At 42.2% G+C, this 23,693-nt stretch overlaps 2 protein-coding genes across 4 annotated transcripts in view; one reads left to right on the plus strand and one right to left on the minus strand.

The window, feature by feature from the left end:
- Window positions 1–12: 12 nt before the first annotated feature.
- LOC108023999 (RRP12-like protein) lies at window positions 13–5,118 on the minus strand. The gene is made up of 10 exons (XM_017093739.3): window positions 4,902–5,118; window positions 4,287–4,831; window positions 3,295–4,199; window positions 2,351–3,232; window positions 2,160–2,294; window positions 1,661–2,093; window positions 1,337–1,599; window positions 1,091–1,281; window positions 490–1,033; window positions 13–409 (listed from the first exon to the last, which is right to left on the minus strand). The coding sequence occupies exons 1-10, from the start codon at window positions 5,041–5,043 to the stop codon at window positions 307–309; spliced, it is 4,143 nt and encodes a 1,380-aa protein (XP_016949228.1). The 5' UTR covers window positions 5,044–5,118; the 3' UTR covers window positions 13–306.
- Window positions 5,119–5,404: 286 nt separating this feature from the next.
- LOC108023948 (homeotic protein female sterile) overlaps window positions 5,405–23,693 on the plus strand; it is a 47,173-nt gene continuing 28,884 nt past the window's right edge. For 2 of the 3 annotated variants that reach the window (XM_050890517.1, XM_044093443.2), the window contains exon 1: window positions 5,405–6,233. In XM_050890517.1, the coding sequence (XP_050746474.1) occupies window positions 6,101–6,233 (133 nt within the window). In that variant the 5' untranslated portion in view covers window positions 5,405–6,100. The remainder of the gene's footprint in view (window positions 6,234–23,693) is intronic. The other variant, XM_044093440.2, reaches the window with a different exon arrangement.

Raw genomic sequence — 23,693 nt, forward strand, 5'->3', positions numbered from 1 at the left:
TTCCTACTATCATTTTGCTTTAGTACCTCTTTATTCATAGTGCGCAGAGCCCAACAATGAAGAATAACAAACTGTTTTCATCTAATACATGACTATTCCGTTCTCCTTAGCTTGTCTCCGGCATTTACAACGTCTCCGCAGGCGTACAAATTTAATAGTATTCATATATTTAAGCAAGGTAGCCAGGCAACAGGGGAAATAGTCATCAACATCAACGTCTTAGATTGCTTATCAGCCGTCCGCACTATCCCGCTGTTAATAGTATATCTCTATAGCTTTATGATCCAGTTGGTTAGTTGCTCCCCTCTATTTGTATTTCTTGGACACCCGGCCGCCACCGCCTCCTCCGGCTTCGGCGCCAGCTCCTCGCAAAACACTCTTGAATTTGCGCGAGTTCATCGACCGTTTTCTGGCAGGGGAAGGGCGAAAGAGACGGGCAATTAGAAAGAGATCGGTATACAAAGATCTAGGAAATAGTGGACTACCCACCTCTTGTTCAGGTTGTTCCTGGTGAGCGGTATGTACGCATAGGGATCCAGTTGTCCGCGCTTCTTCATGTCGCCCTTGGCCTTTTTGCTGCTGTACTCATTGCCCGCCGGGCGGCCGCTGGACTTTCCCGACTTCACGGACATGGCATCCGAGTTGCCAGCCGCCAGCTGACGATGGATGCCCTTGCCACCGGCCGTGTAGCGACTGCTGGCCGTGGTCTTGCCGGATTTCATGCTCATCGCATCGCCGCCCTTGCGCGTCCGCTTGGCCGCCGTCGACTGCTGCTGCTGCAGTTCCTCCTCGTCGCTGGAGTCGTCTTCCATGCCGCGCTTGGCCTTTGGCTCCTTGGCGGCAGTGCCATCGGCCATCGATGCATCCGAATCGGAGTCCGAGTCGGACTCATCATCGTTGCCTCCCTGGCCGCGCAGAGCCTTGTCGCTGATGATCAGGCGGCCATCGTCGGCAGTCTTGAAGCCGCCATTCGGCAGCTGGGGTTTCGCCTTCTGGCTCTTGGCGGTGGCTGCCGCTTGAGCAGAGCCACTAGCTGAAATGGGACAGTATTCTTAGTTCTCATATCCACTTTTAGTTGCCTCCAACTTACTCAGCACATTGCCAATGGACTTGAGATCGGCCAAGTCGACAATCTCGTCGGGATCCTCGCGAATGTAGGTGCTCTTCTGCTGCTTGGATTTCTTGTTGCGCTTGCTAGCATTCGTTGCCGCTCCGCCCTCCTCTTCGGCGTCCATGTCCTCGGGCAGATCCGAGTCGGAGTCAGCCAGAATATCATCAATGCTGTGGGAAATAATTGTTATAAATGATTCTATACAGTGCGCATGGTCTGGCGTACGTATAGCTCTTCTGCTCCAGGCCGCCGACGAGCTCCTCGTCGGAGCTATCCGCCTGGGCCTCCTCGCTCTGCTTCTTGCGCGTGTCCCTGCGCATCTGCTTGCGGATCTTCTTGAGCCGCCGGTGGGTCACCTCATCGTCGCCGGGCACGAAGCGGGCCAGCTCCTCGGTGCTGAAGCGCTTGCACAGCTTCTTCAGGAAGTAACCGATCTGGATGCGGCAGTAGCGCTTCGTGTCCTTGGTCATGGCAGACAGGGAGCGCATCTGAAAGGGATGCCCAGCCAGTTAATCATTTGCACGAATCGCATACCCAAGGATTGCTTACAATGGTCTCCAGGTGGTTGGCCACCAGTGGTATGGGCATCACTTTGATGAATGTAATTAAAAAGGCAACGGCTGCCTCCGATTGATTGCGCGACTTCTGGACGAGGAAAACGGAGACCTGCTGCAGGACAAACTCCAGCGTGGCCACCGTCAAGTGTTGACCCTGCTGCTGGAGCACAGCTCTGAAGGCCAGAATGGTGTTCGTGACCAGCGATTCGTCGGCAGTGAAGCCGGCCGTCAGGATGTCCACAAAGTCGTTGATCTTGCCCGCATCCTGGTAGAGTTGGGCGATCGATTTGATTAGCTGCTCCGCGACCTGCTCCTTGCGCGTGGAGAACTCCTTGTAGTTGAGCACTGCCTCGGGAATGGCCTTCATCACCAGTTGGTCGTTGTACGCCAGATTGCTGCGGCACTCCATCAGGGATTTCAGGCAGCTGAGGGTGGGCACAAGAGCATATTAACTGATGTCCCACTAGTTTTCTTCGCACACTTGAACTTACTACAATCGCGAGGCCTGGCAAACGCTGCAGCTGGTGGTGAAGGCTTCCAGGAGGATTTGCTGCAGCGCAATGCTGTTCTTGCGGGTGAACTTCTGGCACGATGGCTTCTCCGAGGTCACCAGTTCCCGCAGGAGCCTATGAGACAGACAAAATAAGCTTTTGTTTCGATCCTCACCAATTAATACACTTACTCGTAGGTCTTCCTCTGCTGCTTCTTCAGCTTCTGCTCATCCTTGGCCACCAGTTTGGACTTATCGTTCCTCAGAATGGGAGCCATGTACTTCTCGAAGTAAGCCTCGATACCCTTGCACTTTTGCACGCGCACAATGGCAGCGTTTATATCGAACAGAGCGTCGTACTCAAAGCTGGCCACGGCACTGGCTGCCAACTGCCCTTGGGCATTCTCGAAGAGCTGCAGTTGTACGTCGGCGGGCGCCCGCGAGATGTACAAACGGATGACGTCCAGGACACGCTTCCGCTGATCGGCCTCGTAGGTGCCGTTCGGTTTCTGGGTGTAAATGTTGAACAGGCGAGGCAGAAAGTTCTTGGCATATAGGCCTATGGCCTGATGGCATTCCGCGCTCTGACTGTCGTCGAGCAGCTCCATCAGACCATCGTAGATGGGGGCCCTGAACTCGGGATTCTTTTCCAGAGCGGCACCCAAGGTGGGGGCCAGCTGTCGCAAGTAGTCCGGATCCCTTGGCTGGCGACAGAAGCCGGGGAACAGGCCCCACAACTGGCAGCACAACAGCTCGTAGATGTGAGACGAAGACTTGTTGTTGGCCTCCGCGAACTCCTTCCACTTCTGCTGGCAGTCCATGGCCAGCGGCACGATCTTCTCCTTGAAGAACTGCAGGCTGGCGCCGTTGGCTCCCTCGCGGAGGAGGGGCAGCAGCCAGGAACGCTCCAGCTGCATGCCGCCCTTGCCGTCGGACAGGGGAATCGCGGTGAGGATCAGCTCGGGTCCCAGAGCCTTGATGGCGCTGATCAGTGTGTGCTCGATCTGCAGACGATGTCCGCTCTGGGCGTCGTACCGCTTGGAAATTGTCAGCAGGGAGGGAGTGAGCTCCGAACTGAAAGAGAGATAAGTTAGAAAGGTTTCATTGTTTAAATGAAATAGATTTGATAGCCTTACCCAAACTGCTTGCCGCAGGCCTCGAAGACAATGGAGAAGATGAGGATCACGTATTTGGAGACCTCCCCGAAGGGAGCATTCAGCACCTTGTGCAGCGAGGTGATTATCTTGGCCACACTCGGCCGGTTGCGCTGGGCATCCTCCTCCGTGGCACATGCCCGAGCCACACAGTCCTGCAGCAGCTCCTTGATGCAGTTGGAGACACCCACAACCAGCTCCGTTCGCTCCGAGAGCCACAGATCCGTGGTGCACACGTCGACCAGACGGGGCAGGGCCTGCATGCAAAGATCCAGCTGCAGGGTGGCCAAGTGCTGATGGCCCTCCTTGAGGACCGTCACCCAGGCGAGCGTCTGCCGGACATCGCTGCGATCCGGTCGGTATTCGTGGATGGCGGCCAGTAGTTTCGCGCACAGCGAGGCATTCAAATTGGGGCTCCTCGTGAGGAAGAGGGCATGCAGCGCCTGGAAGCAGTTCGTCCTCACCAGCACATTGGCCGCCGTCATAATGGAGAGCAGGTGCTCGCAAACACTGCGTATGTCCTCCGTCCGGAAGCCGGATAGTGTGTCCTTCAGGAGCGCCAGCGTATGGAGCACCGTCGTCTGGGCATTGGCCAGTACCTCCGGCTTGAATTGGGCCAAACAGAACTTGGTCAACCGACTGCTGGCCGGGTGGTTCTTAACCTTCTTCTCCGCTACGTCCTCCTGGTCCTCATCGGACTTGGCCGCCGGCAGCATGAAGCTGCTGCCGTGTATGATGGACACCACTGCGTGCTGGGCAGCCTTGCGGATCTTCGGCTTGGAGTGAATGCTGAACGCCAGAAGGGCATCGAAGTACTGGAACGTGGAGCTGTACGTCCATGTCGCATAATCCTGGGCACGCAGGAGCACAGAGAGGCAGCCGATTACCTAAAAATGGTTGTTAAAATGAGGAAATTATTCTACATTCGTTAATTCATAACAGTTTTACAACAACCCCCTAATCCACCCACTTACATATCGGACGACCGACTGGTTGGTGGCCTCCACGAATCTCTGGAGCAGTGTCTGCATGGTGGCGGCCGTCTGGGCGAACCGCTTCCTCAGAACCGGAGCCGGCACCGACTTGATGCCCATGGAGAGCAGCGCCACGCCGGCCACGATGTCCCGCTCCTCGGTGGCCGCCTCGATCTGTTCCATGAGCAGCAGGAAGTACTCTGTGGACGACTCGCCGCCGCCGTTCTCCCGGATGATTTCAGTGAGGGCACTCAGGATGGCCAGCATCTCCTTGTGAAGATCGGACGAGGCCCGGAAGCCGGTGAGCAATTTGCGGAAGCTGGTGTTGCTGCAGGTGCTGTAGTTGGAGGCGAAGGTCTGGAAGGTCTTGAAGGTGCCGGTGGGAGCGGTTCCCGAACCGGACATGCCATCATCCTCGTCGTCCAGCCTGAAACTCTTCAGACTGCCGGCCACATCGTTGACCGTTGTGGTTTCCGCATTGTAGGCCTGTCGCTGCTCGTGCTTGTGCACCGCCTCCAGGGTGAGGCCGGTGGGCGTGGCGGCAGCTGGAAAAGGGATACGGGTTTCAGGTGTCAGGTGGCTCGATCAGGTGTCAGCCTGTGCGGCGAAACTCACCCAGACTCAAATTGGGCTGAAAGAAGCGCGACTTGGCCTTCATGCGGTGCTTCATCTGCTCGGGATTGGAGGTGGCCGACTGGCCCTTGCTCCACGTCTTCCCCTTGCCATGGCGCTTTAGCTTCGATCGGAATTTGCCCATGATCCACGCGAGAAATGCTCGAAAGAAATTACCACCCAAAACACGCAAATCGCAACACGTGCGAACCAGTGTACCCGCTCTACCGATTACAAATGCAATCGGATTGGCAATCGACTAGTCGATAGGCGCCAGTGGTGAATTTCTGTTGAAGCTGGATTAAAGGAATTGATTTTCTGGAAATGTAAAGATTTTGCTAGTAAGAATCAATAATTTGTGTAAGAGATATTTAAGAAAGTGTAATATTTTGGTTTGTTTGTCTTTTCTTAGCCACGACATCCACCATGGCTGCATAATTAGCCGGCACGCCAACCAGTTATCGATTTCATCGATATCGCTACTGGCCAGTCTGCCATCCCTGCGCAACAAGTTGAAAAATAGAAGAAGACAAATAGAAACAGCGTCCGCAAATAGTGCGCAAAATAGTGTTTTTTTTGTTAACGTGCAACAGCGACTTTGTCAAGCAAGTGCAGCGGTGAATGCAGGTGATAGTGCGACCAAAAAACAATGCAAAACACTTGACCACGCAACGAAAACAATTGAGCAAGGCACACAGCAACATACCACACGCACACACACTCACATGTGCAGGCACCCACTCATGTAAGAGCAAGAGGGAGAGAAGGAGAGCGCGAGTGTGTGAGTGAGTGAGAGGCAAGAACTGTAACTGTAATATAATTGATAAAACAAAAAACGTCAGGAGCAGGAATCCAGTGTGTGGGAGGGAGAGAGGACAACGACGACAGGACTGGGAGACAGCCATAGAGCGAGAGAGAGCTGACAAGGAGGAGGAATTGTTGTTGCTAAAAATAGCAACAAATAGACAGTGGAGGCAGAAGGCGAATAAGAAGCAGCGGAGCACGAAGAAGAAGAGGAAGAAGCGTTGACGCAGGCAAAAAGTCGCAGCCTTTTTGGCCACTTGGACTCGACTCTCAATTTGTCCCGTTAGCCAGCGCCATCGCTCTCTCGGCTCGGCGAGCAACATAAACATCGATAATAACAATTAGAGGAGAAACAACAAAAATAGCGACAGCGACAACGACAACAACGGAGCAAAACTATGCTTTTGAAATTCACAAAAACCAGTGGCGCTGGACCCTCGTCCGTACCGCTGCTGCCCTCCAACCCCACGCCGGGCTCCAGTTCGCCGTCCATGCAGGCAACAACAACAACGTACGCGGCCCGCGGAACAGGTTCGTAACCACTCTCTTTTGCCCCCCATCCCCTCCTTGGGTTCACCCTTCAAGCCTCTCTTCTGCTCTCATTTGTTTTGATTTTACCTTTCTACCTTTAAGTACGCCTGATTATAATACACCTTGCCCACCGCACACACTGACAATCGAATTTCGATCACCATAGTTGGTCGACTTTGGTTGTTTACACTTTTGCATCTCAGGAAGTCGTTATATTTATGGATTGTAACATAAGCTATACTTTATGTATCAATGGAAGTGGGACCATGAATTCTTGGATAACTTGGGTTATAAGTTCATATGGTAATATCATTAGCAGGCCTTAGTAGATCCCTTAACCCATTGTTTAGTCATTTCTCTCAAGCAGTTCTAATAGTACCATAAATATTTCCCACGTTTGGTATTAATTTGAGAGCTTTTGCATCTCAAGAAATCATTATATCTATGGATATAAGATATACTTCATATATTTATAAAATTGGAAACATGTAAAACATGAATCCTTGGATAACTTGGGTATAAGTTCATATGGTAATATCTTCAGTAGGTCTTAGAAGATCTCTTAACCCATTGTTTATTTTTTTGCTCTCAAGAAGTTCTGATAGTACCATATACATATTCCGAATTTTCTATTAATTTTGGACCTCTTTAACGAAATTATTGTTTTTTGAGTTTGGAATTCGTCAGAAATATTTATATTTATTTGGTTTAAACTTGTCCGCTGAGTGAAGAAACTTTATTTAATATAAACATTCCAAATAACTATTTTGATTAGCCCTGGAATTCTGATACGCATTTCTTTCGGCTCTTTTCGAACCTGTTTTTGTTTACTTGCAAAAAATGGGTGGTGAACCTAAGTACATACATACATATGTACATGTCTAAGATAAGGCTTTCGCTATAAGAAGTTATTTGAAAAATTAAAATAACCTACAAGTAAGAAGTTTGGCACAGCTGATAAACGCACAGACTTGGTATCTTACAATCGTCTGAGTTGGTTAATTTGGTTTACTTGTCTTGCTGTCTTTCTTACTTTATGGCTTTGCCGTAAATAGATGGCCAACAAAAATAGACCGCCCGAAGGTGTACACATATTTTGGATAAAAATATTGCCCCCAAGAGGTAATTCTTGATTGATTCCCACCCCTTGCCGCCCACAGCTCGCTCTCGATAATTCTGCTTTTGATATCCGCAAAAGTTGACAAAAACAATAAATAATACAAAAAACACTATTTGGCCCCCACATACTTTGTGGCATTGAAAGCCACGCACGTGTACCCACACACACGAGCCTTATGCTTACACGCACGCACACCGGCGCCCGCAATTATGTATGTTTACATGGGCGGAGTACAGGGGGCCCTCGGTAAATAGAACCTTTAAAAATAAAATGGGAAATTTGGCAAACGGCCGAACTAGAAGCGAGTTTCCTATAGTTTTCCACCACTTCAAGTGCGAAAACTACCTTGTAATATATTACAATTTCAAAAACCCTACCTATAGTATCTACTTTAACCCCAAATTTATACATAAGGCATTTCTTACCTAGAAAATAACATTTTTACGTCCTATTCCAGTCACCAAGTTCTTCTTTTGGGGCTAACACTGTGACTTTACATGCGCCCTGTGATTAGACCACCTTTTTTTGATACACCTTTAATTTCCATGTCGCCTAATAACCGTTTCTGTCCACACAAGACTGGCACAAACGGGTTTTCGCCCGGCTTAAGTTCCTAGGAAACGCCACGCGAATCCTTTTCAAGTTCTGCCCTCAGCTGTTTGCTCGGTATTCAATTTCCCCACCCACTTTTCCGGCTTTCCAGCACGCTGTCTCATTTCATTCCGCTCTCTTGAGCCATTTGTTTGCACCGCTTAATGCTCATATAATCAAATTGAATTGAATTGAATTGGATGTTTTTCCAACAAGGTCGCCGCGGCTCCTTGGCAACCTGCTGGAAAACTCACTTAATGCGGTTTCCTTTTGGCGAGGGTGTGTCTGCTGTGGATGGGGGCCCCCCCCCCCACGCGAAAGGGAAAATAGAGACAATAGAAAATGGTAGAAGAAAAATTAACAACCAGTTGCACTTGTTGAGCGGCGAAACACACAGGTACAGTGGTCACTGGCTATGGGAAAGCGTGTATAGAATTCACATATACATCCCTGCTTGAACTAAACAGAAAAAGGGAAGTCGAAGTAAGATATTTTTACATTTTTATGGTAAAATATTTAAGCTTTTCCAAACAAAATTAAAAAAAAATTTTAAAAAAATATTCAAAAAAATGTTAAAAAAAAATTCAAAAAAATTAAAGTGCAGAGACCATTTCATATATTTCTCAATATTTTCAGGAATCAGGTAAAATTTTAAGGTCACACAAAATCAACATACTGATCTGTAGATCTGTAAACCAACCCAGTTTTCTCGTCCGTATGTCCGTATGTCCGTAAACTAAGAGTAGTCATTAAACGCCAAATATTCAAAGCAGGGGGCTGGAACCTACTTCAAAATTAAATTGCGGTGAAGAAATAGCACTATGAATGTAAAAATGCTAAACAAACATATATGTTTCGCCAAAGAAGGGCACCTCTGGAAATGAAGTCGAAAAACCGGAAGGCCTGTAGTTCCACTTAGCGACTGACCACTGTATGAAGTGCGTATCCCAGCTGCCCGTGATGCATTCGCCTTATTATTGTCCAGCTGGGAAGCCCTAGGATGCTGCTGGCCTGCAAATTAAGTGGACTTTGCTCATCCGTCGAATTGTTCCCCCGCCATTTGTCTGTCGATTAATTGCATCGAAAGTCTCGTGACTGGACTTAGTCAGCAATTGTTTATTGGTTAATTTAATACAATTTTCTGCTCTCTAGATTAGTTAATGATCGTCGTCGCTGTGCGGCTCTTTCAGCTTTTGTTGTTTCGCTCGTCTGTCTGGCTTCAGGTTGTTTTTCGAATTTGTTTATTTTTTCATTTTAGTATGCAAAGCGCGGCAGCGACAACGACTTGAATAATTTCAACTTAGTTAATCAATTTAATTATGTATGAAAATCGTTTTATTTGTTATTGTTGCTGTTGTGGCTGTCGTTGTTGCTGCTGCTGTTGATGCGACACTATTATAGTTTGCTCGCATTCCGCTTTGGCCCCAAAATTCGTTGTTTGAGTGGCTTCAAATCGACCAAATACCTTATAAAATACCTCGTGAGAGAGTCAAAGCTCTCTTTCCCCCAGTTTCCTCGATTTTGTTTGTTAAAAACCTCGATTTCTTGATTTTTCCCCATTTTCCCTTTGGTTCTCTCTGGCTTTCACCAAAAACGTTCATTGGCAATCACTTTTGAAGTCTATTTCCAGTTTGCCTCTTTTTTTACCTTTTAAAAAGTTCAAGGGTTTTTCTATTTACTCAGTTGTTTGCAACTTATAAAAAACCTAATTTATCTCCCAAAACTAAATTTAGCAAAGCCAAACTACCGGGTAAATATGGTTCAATACCAAATTTCACACAAGATGGTTAATATTTCTTTGTTTTATGGTATTTGCGTACTCTTAAATTAATTAAACAAGTTATTTGCCTTATTATTTTATTTATTTACTTACTTTACGTTTGATTGCCTGCTCTTTCGGTTTCATTAGGGCCCAAAATAATGGGTAATAAAACATTTAAAGGGTACCTCATAGTCGAAGAGCCTTAGCCTTTATTGGCCATTTTTTGCGAGCCCACCTCAATTATTTTGTTATTGCGACGCCAGCAGACACGCACATGTATGCGAATATATGATTGCGAGAGGAGATATAAGATATAAGATACAAAATACAAGATACATTTGTGTGCAGGGGTGGGAGCAGGTGGAGCAAGTTCATCACTGTCCCGATGTCGATGCATCACTCAAATAAACTTTTCGTTCAAAACAAAATGATTAAATTTGTTTTTATTTTTTTTTGGCCTCTTGGGAGCATCACGTTTTGTTGATTGATATTAATACAGACATGGTTTGTTGAGTAAGCAAAGCAGGAAATAAGAAAAATGAATTCTTAGAGCGGCATTCTTCTAGAATTTTGCGGTATTTCCAGGAGTATTTCAATTTAAAAAGTGGCAAAAGGTCAATGTAGTTCAATAAAAAAGGTGGTACAATATTTGGATAATTACCCCTTAACCTTTTACTTCTCCACCTGCATTTCGTAGGCTTGTTTTTTATGAAACCCCTTGAAAAAGAAACAAAACAAGCCTTAGCCAGCCGAGTGAAAAATCGAAATAAAGATATTGTAATGCCAGTCGGCCGATAAGTCCGCTCCGAAATTTATATATGCCCCCATTAAATGAGTTTTTGCCATGTTTTCGGGGCTTTCTGTTTGCTTTTGTGTGTTGAGCTGTGTTGCCCGGGGCTCGCATTAAAGCACGGCGACAAACAGGAGACAATAAAATGCAATCAGAGCGTTTATGGGGGCATAATTTGGCATCCAAAGCAAATCGAATTCAGTGGGACCGTACTGCGGCCGGATATCGATTGGAATTGCCAGTGAATGAGTCAACGCCCAGGACTTTTTCTGGCCGGAATATCTCTCGGGTCCACGGCTACAAATCACAATTAATTCTGAATTGATCAAGTAAATAACTGAGGGAGATATATCAGCCCCAATGACGATTGGCCCAGTTCACAGAATGTATGCGCTGTGCAGTTTGAATTTGCATTCTGCACTTTTAATTACTCGCTGGGGATGGGGGAAATTTCCTTATATTTCCTTATATCTTGTAGGGAATCACATCGAACATAAATCCAGTTTGCCTCCCCTATGCTTTTGGCGTTGAGATGCCATGACTAACGTTGTTTTCTCACATGTCGCACTTAGAATTAAATTAATTGCATTCTAGATCGCAGATTAGGCTTGTTATTCATAATATTTGTGCACTCTTTCTCTGAAAAGATGAAACCCCTTTCTAGAACAAAATCTTCAATATGCTTTTGCATTCATTCATACATTCGTGTGGATTGGATAAGCAAGTACTTCATGATCATTCATCTTAAATTCTCCGCTCCATTGTTGTCATTTGATATGGCATTAAATTCCATTACGTTGCGAGACTATTCCACTGCAACGAGCCGCTGAAAAACGCGAGCCAACAATTGTCTAAGGTCAAAACGCAACGCTTTCGAAGCGTTTCTTGGAAAATTGATCTAGACCAGAAGCCGGCTTCCCGTTGATTTCCATTCCCAACCCTTTACCCGCCCTTTTGCACCCCACAAGTAGCCAGTCTATTACAAAACTCAACTTGCTCTGAGGTTCACTTGGGAAAAATGTAGGTACTAACTAACTGATTATTACTACAAGAGATACTACTAAAAAACAAATACCACTTTGGTAATTATTTATATAATTTAACTGTTGAAAGCATAAAAACAGATTCGATTCTCTGAAGATAAAAATAAAAAAAACCTATGGATATATAAAAAATAAAATATAAAAACTAGAGATTTTACATTATATGATTTATCTTTGAAGAGTTTAGTCTAGTAAGTTGCATTAATATTTAAAAACAAAATAACTAGAGGTTTCAATTCTCTGAAGACTTACAATATGAAATCTCCAGAGATATATTCGAGATATCTTTGGAGATTTGCAAGATGAAAACTAGATATTTTACATATATGAAGATTTTACAATGAAAACTCCAGGAAGTTAGAGTTAGGTTTAAAATCATAACACCCATAAACTCCAACCTCTGGAGACTTTATATCTCCGGAGATTTGCAACGTAAAAACTCTAGAGACTTTATACCTCTGGTAATTTGCAAAATGGAATCTCTAGAAACTTCGAATGAAAAATAACAAAAACGTAGTATAATGTTAAAATGTTACATCTTTGTAGATTTCAAATCAAAACAAGAACTAATCCGGAAACAAAGTGACCCCTCAGTAAGATACTACTAGTTTTTTGCAAGTGTTGGGGGTTGTCCGGAAATGCCGTGGAGTGAAAACCTTTTCTCCGGCTTTTGTTGTGACGTACACAACGGGGTTCGCTTGTCGTCATTCAGGTGAGTCCCCCGTCCAATAGCCGGTTTCAAAATGCACCGAAGGGTGATGAGACGGCAGCCAGGTGGACGGGGTGGGGAGCCGGGATGGCGAAACGGGAATCCAGGTCCAGGTGAGATGAGGTGAGGTGAGGAGTTTCGCAAGTGAGTGGGTCGCCGGAATGGAAATTAGCGTTAGCAATTTATTTGTTATGCAGGTCGGTAATTGGGAATGGGAAGTCTAGCACATACAGTGCGTTTCACGACCATATCCGACGGGGATCCATGGAAATACCGGCCATGATAAATGACCCCTTGATTTCTTATTTACACCTAACTTTATTCATAAATGATTCAATAGCCAGAAAGACGAAAATAACACACCGTCATAATTTGGAAAATTTCGTTTACTTAATCATTCCACTAACTAACTGGCAAAATGAATCATAACCAAACATGTTTAATTGGTTATAATTGTAAGAATAAAAAAGATTAAATTCCCTTCTCCGACTGCGTCGCTCTCTAATTAAAACAAGTTACTAATGTTGAAAAAAACAAATTCCAACTGCAGGCATATCATTTCCCGCTTGAATTCCAAAATAACGTCTGGAATGACTTCTACATAGCCTGAAAATCAATTATTCCTGGTCAGGGCATACGAAAGTTGGTACAGTTGTGCGATTTTCGAATTGTTTTGACAGCCTTTTGAACCGTTTAACCCTTTGATAAACGCTGTCAGGCTAAAGACCCCGACGGTCGATATTTGAGTTGCGGTTTTATTTTCACTCCGATTTCTGGCACTCCAATCGAAGGAATCAGCCCAAATCAATTGTCTTGGCCGTGACGTCAGCAACTGGCACCAATCGACACTGCGCCGCAAAAACGTTTATTAATTTATGCATTTATGAATTATAATAATCAACGCCGATGGAGCCAATGAATCGGGATGTAATTCGGATCTCAACACTTACCGCCCGGGCATTTATTACTTGGCCAATGTAGGTCTCGAATTTCACCAAGTTTCTGTTTACCAAACTGAGTAATTTAAGCGAAATGTCATTGTAACAATAGGAGTGCTTTATAAAGTTAAGGAATACGAAAACTAGGTTATATTTACAATATTCGTATGTGATATATATTACTCTTCATACCATGTATGTCATATATTCCAAAAATACTAAATTTACCACATATACCTTATATAGGATATATACCAAATATACCATGTATAGGATATATACCAAATATACCTTATATAGGATATATACCAAATATACCATATATAGGATATATACCAAATATGCCATATATATGAGTTAGTTCCTGGTAATATTCTGTTTTTTGACTTAGGATCTGTGCCACCAAATATATTTCTTTCAAGTCAAGTTCACTCCCCAGGTTGTCGACTTCCCCTTCTCTTATTTAGCTTATATATTTTTATTTAAGAAATTTGTAATATTCTGTTTACGTCTATCCAATATGCTGGCCTTGAACTCTTGCCGTGTGTCATTCACACCGGTGAAACCAAATGGGGCAAAAAATAAAAACAAATACGAGGCAAGAAAAAATGCGAAATGATGAAGAAATGATAACTTGCAGCGAGTAACGTTCGTATAATCAAAAAAGGCCCGACTTTGCATTGTGTATTGTTCCTTTACCCTAATGTCTGGGTCCACATGTTTGTTTATCTCCTAACATTTGGAAAATGAGTATCTAGAACGTGACTAAACGGCATTTCTGATTGTTTCACAAAAAAGTGCACACTTGGTATGGGAATTTCACTCTGAGGTATTTTTAGAATGCCATTTTAATATTTCCAAGGATAGGAGGCAAGCAAAGTGTGGTATTTTGTGGGGAAATTAAATTGATCACTAGACTAAAAGATATCTTATCAACATATATATTTTTTAAAATAATTTTACCTACGATACCACACGATTTATATACCATTCTGGGGCTTCCATGAATTTTTCTCAAACTGCAAACAATTTAAACAAATGTTTTTCTTTACCCAAAACATGAAAACATCACAGCAAAATAGTATTTTGCCGAAAAGAGAAAATACGGAAATGCCGTGCCCATGGCTGATTCTCACCTGCCAGATATAATAATACGTATGTGCTATACCTAAAGTTTCGCATACGAATCTTTTCTCCTGCGCTTCGGACTCTTTTTGCACTTTGGACAGGCACAAATCATCCAAATTATTTGTGTACATTGGCTGCGGCTTGTTGTCTTGGCGTCTTTCTGTTTTGGTTGACGAGCCCCAAATATAATAGGAAATTCGGGGAGGGGTCCAGCCTTTGGCAAATACGAGGTGGGGAGTGTGTGAGATAGGTTTTATATTCTGGGGCCCTGGGTACTGGGCCCTGGAGGTTATGGGTGTGCGAGTGTGCGAGTGTGTGAGTGTGTGAGTGCGTGAGTGCGGGGGCGGTCTTGGTCCATCGACTCTAATTGAAGTCGAAGCGAGATGGCACCACGATGGGTGTTTGCCTTGTTGTGTGGGTGGCGACACTGAGCCAGAAACGCATTTGAAATCTTTGTTTGCCTATTTACTTTCATTATTTAAGTGCTAAACGAACGTTTTTCATTCCCATTCAGCAGAAAAAGGTAACACAATTAAAAAAAAAATGAAAAAAATCGAAATAATCATAAAGAAAAGAGGTCTCTAAAAGAGTAACACACACACACAATTGAAAAACAACTTAGAGCCGCTTCAGACGAGTTTTCCGGCCCTATTGATAGCCGCGGGCTCCTCCTCACATGAGTCGAAAATGGCTTAATTTGAATATGAATGGCCCCAAACTGTCTAAATAACACTATCATAACATTTGCATAGCTGGTTATGAAAAACTCGCAAAGATAATGCTTTTCGATGAGGATTTATTGAATTGCAGTGCTCAGATTCTGCGAAAAAACAGATGAAAACTCATTATCATTAAAAGAAGTAACCCTATGGCTAAGTGAACCCGATTGCGTTTGGTCATATCACCCCCTATACCAAATTTTATTTGCCGAAACCCTGGTGTTAATTCAGGATCACGATCCCAGAAACCGTATGAACACTCGGCCAGATCTTATCATCCGAGTTCCGAGGGGTCAGCAGAATCGCGGAGATAGAGAGCAAATAGCGAGGGACCCAGGAGGGACCTACCTGTTTGAACTACTTTGTATCTATTGGGTATTTTCATTCTCTCTGACCGCCTCTGCTCCGCAGTGTTCTGTTGCGTAAATATTTGCCTTTTATATTTATCGTTTTATGTAAGAGATTATGAATTTATGTATGCTCCCCACCTTGAGTGGGGGCTTTGAGCCGGCGACCTAGGGCGACGGGCCTTTGACGGGCGACACGTGTAACACCCGATTTTGGTGGGCGGTACGGGGCCCTCGGAGCCGACAAAGCGCGGGGGGTCTCTACTTACAACCGTAGTAGCCGCGATACAGTACCAAATCTATTTAGTCTGTCTGGTCCGCGAGATAATTGGGATCCCGACTCTGCGAGGCGAACCAAACCAAATCAAACCAGATCGCATCAGATCGCAAAAGTAGTTCGCGCTCGCATTCGCATTCGCATTTTGATTACGGTTTCTGCTTCGGCTTCGGCCTCTGCTTCCTCTTCCTCGCCGTCTGCGGCCGGAGTTTAACGATCAGAGAACCCAAAAGCAGACCCCAACCCCTCAAGACCCGACCACACCATGTACTACACCACACTCTTACCGATCAGACAAAGTCTTGCAATTAGTTTCTGTTTTTTTTTTTATTTGGCAAGGCAAATCGCAGACGCACAGCTTTGCGATTGCCATCGGTCTAGGTTTTCGGGCATTGTAAGTGGTCAAGGCTGACTGGGGAAATACCCTTATGCTCAGGGAAGAATTGTTTTCAAAAGGTTCATAATCGTTTGAATTTCTTATCACCAAGATTACACTAAGAGATTAGGATTACGCCTTTTGTGTCAAACCGTTTGTAAAACAATTTATGAATAGAACATATTCTAGTTTAGGAAATCCCAAGAAAAATGTTTAATTCAGAGATTGGAAGGTCTAACCTAAAAACAATATAGATTTCATTTTAGTTAGTTTGATGCTATTCCAAAAATATACGATCTATCCTGACTTTCTTTCATGTTCTTCGCTTTGTAATAAATATATTCGAATTTAGAGATTGCAAAACGTGACTTAAAAACTAAAATCTATAAGATCCGATTTTATTTAGTTGATCCCATACCAAAAATGATATATATTAATTGCAAAAAATTCCTTAACAACTGTCTTAGTTTAAGATTGTAAATGTCAAACCGTTTGTAAAACAATTTATGAATAGAACATATTCTAGTTTAGGAAATCCCAAGAAAAATGTTTAATTCAGAGATTGGAAGGTCTAACCTAAAAACAATATAGATTTCATTTTAGTTAGTTTGATGCTATTCCAAAAATATACGATCTATCCTGACTTTCTTTCATGTTCTTCGCTTTGTAATAAATATATTGGAATTTAGAGATTGTAAAACGTGACTTAAAAACTTAAATCTATATAGATTCGATTTTATTTAGTTGATCCCATACCAAAAATGATATATATTTAATTGCAAAAAATTCCGTAACAGCTGTCTTAGTTTAAGATTGTACAGCTTAGCTGAAAAACTAAAACCTAAATAGATCCAATTTTATTTATGTTGATCCCATTCCAAAGATCATGTGAAAATAGTATGTATTTTAATAAATATATTAAATAGGTTCTTATTAGAACTGTCTAGTTTAATGATTGTAAAGCCTAGTTTAAAAACTTAAACTTATATAGATCCAATTTTACTTATTGTAATCTCATCCCAAAAATCATGTGGAAATACAATTAATCCCATGTTTTTTTGGCATTATAAAAAAATTTCTATGAAAACTTTTTAATTTAAAAAATGTAAAGCCTAGTTTCGAAACAAAAATCAATATAGATGTCATTCTATTTATTTTGATCCCATCCCAAAGATCTTATGGGAATACGATCTATCCAAAAAAAATCCCATTTAAACAAACTAAATTAAGGATGGTAAGGCCCAGCTTGAAAACCAACACCCATATAGATCCCATTCCAATTACTTTGATTCCATCCCAAAAATTCCATGGGAATACGATCTATCCAAAGTTTTTCCACGCATAAGACATATTTCAATGTAGAAAATTCCTATTTAAACAATCTAATTTAAGGATGGTAGGGCCCTGCTTGAAAACCAAAACCCATATAGATCCCATTCCATTTACTTTGATTCCATCCCAAAAATCCCATGGGAATACGATCTATGCAAGGTTTTTCTAAAATTCTACTGGTCCGCTGATCAGCTGCGGGGACCGCAGAGCATTCGCAGGTCGTTGGCATACATAGCTCGTAGCAGAACGGGTTGTTGTTGGTTTTTCGCTTTGTGTTGTGAAATTCGCGAGCGCAGACGTCTATTGTACACACATAGGTATGTGCTCACCGCCGAATGTATCTGTATCTTTTATGAGCTGGGCGTGAGCGGTGTCTGATAAGATTTTGTTTACTTTTCGCTGGCGGCTGTCTCGCGATTCTCTCGATTTTTCGGCACTGCCAAATACGAGCGCAAATACGATGGGGAATACGAATCCCAAAGCGAATTCTATGAAAATGGCTGTTTAAAAAGTGAGAAACCGAACATGTATGCCGTATAACGATGACGAACATGGCGGTGATGATGGCCGTTTTTTGATTGAGATCGGCGATCGAGCGGTCGCTCGTTCAGCATCTCGAAAAGTATCTGCGTTGTTTGTGTTGCGGCTGCTGCTGCTGCTGCTGTTGTTGTTGTTGCTGCTGCCCCTACATAATATATTGTATTATTTTGTTGTTGTGGCCTGGGTATTTGCTGATTGCTGGCTTTTTGTTTTGGCCCAAGTCACGTGAGGAGCGCGTGCCTCGCCTGTCCGCGTTTTCTGACGCGCACGCTGCCCACGGCTATCTCTCCCCCCCCCCCCCCCCAACATTTCTCCCATTTCTTCGGATTCTGCTTTCTTTCTTCCCTTCTTTTTTTTTGTTTTATTTTGTATTTTTCGACTATCTGCGCTTGAGCCATCCATCATTTGTTTCAGGAATTGAACTGATTTTCATTCATAAAATGAAATATTATTGCCATTCATAGCCGCATTTGAAGTCGTGTTTAATTAGCTGTTTGGAGCTCCTTAATAAAATGCCATGGACTAACTTCGGCCCCCTCTTCACCGGCGATCTGCGACTATACTCTGCCATTGTTGTTACTTTTTGGGAGAATTCAAGAGGAGAATTATATGCTGATGTGTGTAAACAAAAACAATAATAAATCGCACAGCGCCAAAAAGAAGGGCGGATAAGACTGAGGATCCGCAGAGGCAGAGCAATATGGGAATAGGAATACTTGGATGAAAGATGAAGATTTGAAGGCTGTGTGAGGAGAAGAAGCGCCGCAGAGATAGAAAAATATATGAACAAAAACGGGGGCTGGAGAAAAGTGATATTATTTAGCGCTTTTCGTGACATTGCTGGCAAGTTTAGTCATCCCCTCGGTGCTATGAATTGATGAAAACGCACGACAAGCAAACCAAACACAAATACCTCAATTAGCAGCAATTTATTCGGTTCTTGATTAATTTACTCTTCGCTTTAGAGGCATTTTCTCGATATAGACGCTCTCTCTATTTCCCCATCGATGGGAAGTGCCGATCTGCAGCTTCAAGTGCTAGCCAATCTCAAGTAACTTTAAGTTTCAAAGGAAAGAAAGACTATGATATAACAGCGGCCTTTGCTAGACTTATGATCATAACTTGGGAAATTTTAAGTAAATTCCAAAAGATAAAACACTATATTTGGTTATTTATTATATTAAGATTTTTAGAGATCTTAAAATTTGTATGTAATATTTTACATAAACATATAATTTTATAATACTTACCTAGAAACCTTTTTAAGTAACACATGCGGACATTAAAAAGGTCCCAAAAACATAGAATGATCGTATAGCTTGGGGCTTATTTTTATAGATTCTTAGTGAATCCCCGTAACTAGACTCCATGCTAATGAGTTAAGCGCGCAAATGCAAAGTACATTTGGCCCGTTGTTATGGTTCTCTCCTCCCCTTTGGCTCAGAACGGTGGGCGTGGCCCATTTACATATGATACAAGCGATGCCGCGCGATATGGAACCATATTTTCAGCTGCTGCTGCAAAAATAAACCGGGGACAGTGTGGTTGTCATGCCCTGTTATCAAACTGCGTCCATCCACGTGATGAAGAGCGACGAAGGAGCACTTGCCAACCCCACTCGCAGGCACACATCGGTACTCTCGCCCGAAATAAACACAGATCCCCCGGAAGTTCAAGATGTGAACCACGACGCAAGACCTCAAGTGAAAACATGGGCGAAACTCGAGCAAATCGCCTATCAACCCGGCAATCTCTCTCCCTCTGATGTTGGGGGTATGGCACTGGGAATTAGTCGCCGATCTCTCGGTTCTTGGCCTGGCCCTGGTGTGTGCTGATATGATACGATATGGTGTGGCATGGTGTGCTACGGTGGTTCCCTGGAACACCTCGACTGCCCCCCGCCTTATCGCTGTCTGTCCGCCCCGAAACGCGTTTGCATAATCTTAGAAAAGAAACTGGCGATTAGAAGACACGCGCAATAATTCCCATTAAGTGCAAGAAGAAGCAGAGCCCCGGAGGAGATTACCTATGTATGGTGTTGTGTGGGGAGGCCAGGAGCCGGAGATCAGGGGTTTCGGTTTCTCGAGTGCCCGTTCATGGCTCTCTCGAACTGTATGCTCTTGAATCTTGTGATTTTCATAATTGCTAATGGGAGTGGGCAATAAAACGAAATGCGGGTGATAAGGGGTGGTTCGATTTGGGAGTCCTAACTTAAAATTTGCGTTGATGGTGTTTAATATCTATTTGTGTATATAATATTTTCAAAGAATCTCCAGTATAGTTCTTAATGGCCTTCGGAAGTGGACAATAAACTGTAATACTGATGATAAGGCATAGGGCAAAATTAAGGAAATAAATTTAAAATGCGTTTATAAAATGGTTCATTCAAATTTGGTTGTATAATTTTTTTTGGGATTATATTAAAAAATTTTAAAGAATCTAGTAGTAATAGTGGGACAATAAATTAAAATACCAATGATAATTTAAATTGCCCTATCAACACTTCTTAAAAAAAATTAACCATTCGAATTAAAGTTTTTTATTATTATTAAAACCTGTATTTTTCCAAAAGAATGACCAAGAAAGTTCTTAATTGCCAAAAAATTTAAAAGAAACTGATGTTAAGGTGTGGGTAAAATTGCAAATAAGTGTAACTTTAAAATTGAAATTGACTTTTTGAACACTTTTTAAGAACAACTTATCCTTTTAACTTGAAGTCTGCTTTGTGATCAAAACTTAACATCATAACAATATTTATTTGGACTTATACTCAGAATACTTTAATCGAAACTCTAGGATTCTTCATAATTTCCTTCATCAAAGTGTGCCAAATGTTAGTTGATTCTGGGAAGGCTGTACGGCGATAAATGACCACTACCACGAGTGGCTGCCACTTTATATAAAAGCCGATGACGATGGTATGGGGGCTGTTAACGCCAGCGTTAACGTGGCTGTTACTGCCCTGCGGCTGCTGTTAAGTGAGCATGCGCTTAACAGCTGAGATCACCGGCGGCCAATGCGGCGTATGCGTGATATCTCTTCTACTGCTTTTGCCATTGCTATAATTAAATCAAACGGCAGAGTCAGCAAAACAATTACAACAAATTTAGGCAAATTAATTAAACAATAAAAGAACGGAGACCAAAAAGCAAGAAGAAAAAAAGCGCTAAACTCTTTTCCTTGATTGTTGTTTTTGTGTGTCTTTTGAAGTTCGGCAGTGTTGTTATTGTTTTTACCCCTGTTGTACGTGCAACGGGGAATAACAATTTGATTTTTTGCGATTTTTCTGTCTGTTGATTTTACTTTTTACGATCAGCAGCCGCCGTAAAAAAAGCGCCATACGCAAAACGTTTTCAATAACATTTCGTGTCTGGTGTTTCGTTTTTTTTATTGCTGTACAAAATAGTAAAATTGTTTACCGAAAATGTAAAAAAGATTTGTTAACAATTGTTGGTTTATCTACCTAAACAAGGAATGCCATGGGAATTATTTTTAGCTGCAGAATTGCAAATTCCAAACTAAAATTTTAAACATGATTTTTTAAGAAATCATAACCATAAAATCGATTAAGCTGGTTCACAATTTCCAATTTTAAATTAAATTTCGTGAAAATAGCACAAAATGCTTATAGCAACCAACTTTAAATCCAAACGATTTCGCTGTCAAAAACATTCTTTGACCAAAAAAATTATTTAAAAAAAGATTAAAAACTCTTTTCTACGCTTTTTACTCTTGTTTTATTTACTTTTTAAGTTAGCGTTTGTTCGTGGCGTTGCGAGTCAAAAGGGAATATTGGATAGGTAAAAAAGGGAAAAGAAGAGTAGGAATCGCGTTAATCGATACGAAATAAATCGTTCGAGATCGTGATTAGACATTTAACATGATTAAGATATTGGGCTACGCATGTATAGTGATATATCACATAATGTACAGCATCCGTTGGATGTGAAAATATTTTATTCGGTGCGCCGCCTCCGGCAGAAAGCAAGGGTCTTATATCGAGATCTCTGCCCGATTTCCCATTGGCCAATTCGGAATATTAAAAAAAAAACGAGACGCGAAAAACAAGAATGCGGAGACAAATGATTGAAAATAATTTGGCAATTTTTTGAGCTATACTAATTAGAGTGCCAATCGAAACAAATCGAAGCGAGACAAATTAAATAAAATACGCGCCTGCCAGACAGTGCGGTTCGTGGCTGTAGTCTATAAGGCTGAATGCCAAACTGATGGCAATAAACTTTTGGGAATAAGATTTCAAACCATTTTCTATCTATCCAAAGATCGCGGACTAAAAAATCCCTATAATGAACTAATAGATCGTTTTACTAGGCTTTCTATTTGCAACTATATTAGAGATCCCGAAATTCTTCAAGATGTGCTACCATCTACCCAAAGATCGTAGCCCTGGTTTAGTATTCCTACGCTTCTTTTTGGGATTCCATTAGAGATCCCGAAGTTCTTCAAGACCTGGTACTTTTTACACCCCTATTCCTGTACCCCTGGTGTTTTATTTTTCTCGTTGCAACTTCGGAAACTGGTAAAATTCCGAAACAAATGAAACATCGTATAAATAATTATAGAAGCCAATTGCTCCTCCAGGTCAAGTAACTATTGTTGTAGTTGTTTGTTGTCGTTGCTGCTCTGGTTATTTTTTTTTTGTAGGTTGTACTACTGAAACTACTGGTGCAGGTGATGAAACAAAAGTACAATAAACCGTATTAATAAGTGCAGGTTGTAACCTTGAACCTTGACAAATACCCAGGTATATTGTATGTGGTTGTTGGTTTATTATCGTTGTTGTGGCTGTCGCTGGCTATGATCACTGCTAAGGTCGCAACGCACTAAAAGTAGGGTATAATATAATACATTCATCGGAACAGTCGGAACAATCAGCGAACACAACAATCAGCAAATACACGAGATGTAATCATCATATTATTTTGGGGGGAAATGGGGGCAGTTTTTTTATGTAGGGGGTAGGAGGTATTCTGTCAACGAACAAAATGTTATAAATTATACATCGCCGAGTGACAAATGTGCGGGGTGGCCATTAAAAATGTTAAGTATTAATTAAATTTCAACGCAAATCGCGCTTACGCACTGCGATTTGGGATCGATTAGTTAGTGCGATCCGTGATCGAATCTAGGAAAGTATCTGGAGTTTATTTAGATACATTTTTTTTATTAGTTTGGGTGTTTTTTTTAGTGTATTAGAGATATTACTCTTAAAATCGAGGAAATACTATAATTAATTGTTATGTTTTTACCTTTTTTATATTAGTTTGGATGTTTTGTAAAGTATTTGAAATGTTACTCTTAAAATCTAGGAATTACTATAATTAGTTGTTTGGTTTTGATCCTTTTTTCTTTTCTTTTTATCCTCTCTAGGAGAAAAGGAAGCGCCAAAGCAAATATTTGGGTTATGATTATGTATCTGGAATTTATTTAGATACATTTTTGCATTACTTTGTGTGTGTTTCAATGTATTTAAAATATTACTTCTAATATTGAGGAATTACTATAATTAAATTGCTCTATTTTAATCAAGTTTTTTTCTTTCTTATCTCTCTATGCTAAGTATAATTTAAATTTCAACGCAAATTAGTTAGTTTTATCCGTAATCGAATCTAGCATAGTATCTGCAATTTATTTAGATAAATTTTTGTATTACTTTGGGTGTTTTATAATGTATTAGAAATATTAGCCTTAAAACCGAGAAATTACTACAATGAATTGTTTTGTTTTGATCGTGTTTTTTCGCTCTTATCCTCTCTGTGGGAAAAGG

This window comes from Drosophila biarmipes, chromosome X (assembly GCF_025231255.1).
Source record: "Drosophila biarmipes strain raj3 chromosome X, RU_DBia_V1.1, whole genome shotgun sequence".
Classification (NCBI taxonomy): Eukaryota; Metazoa; Arthropoda; class Insecta; order Diptera; family Drosophilidae; genus Drosophila; species Drosophila biarmipes.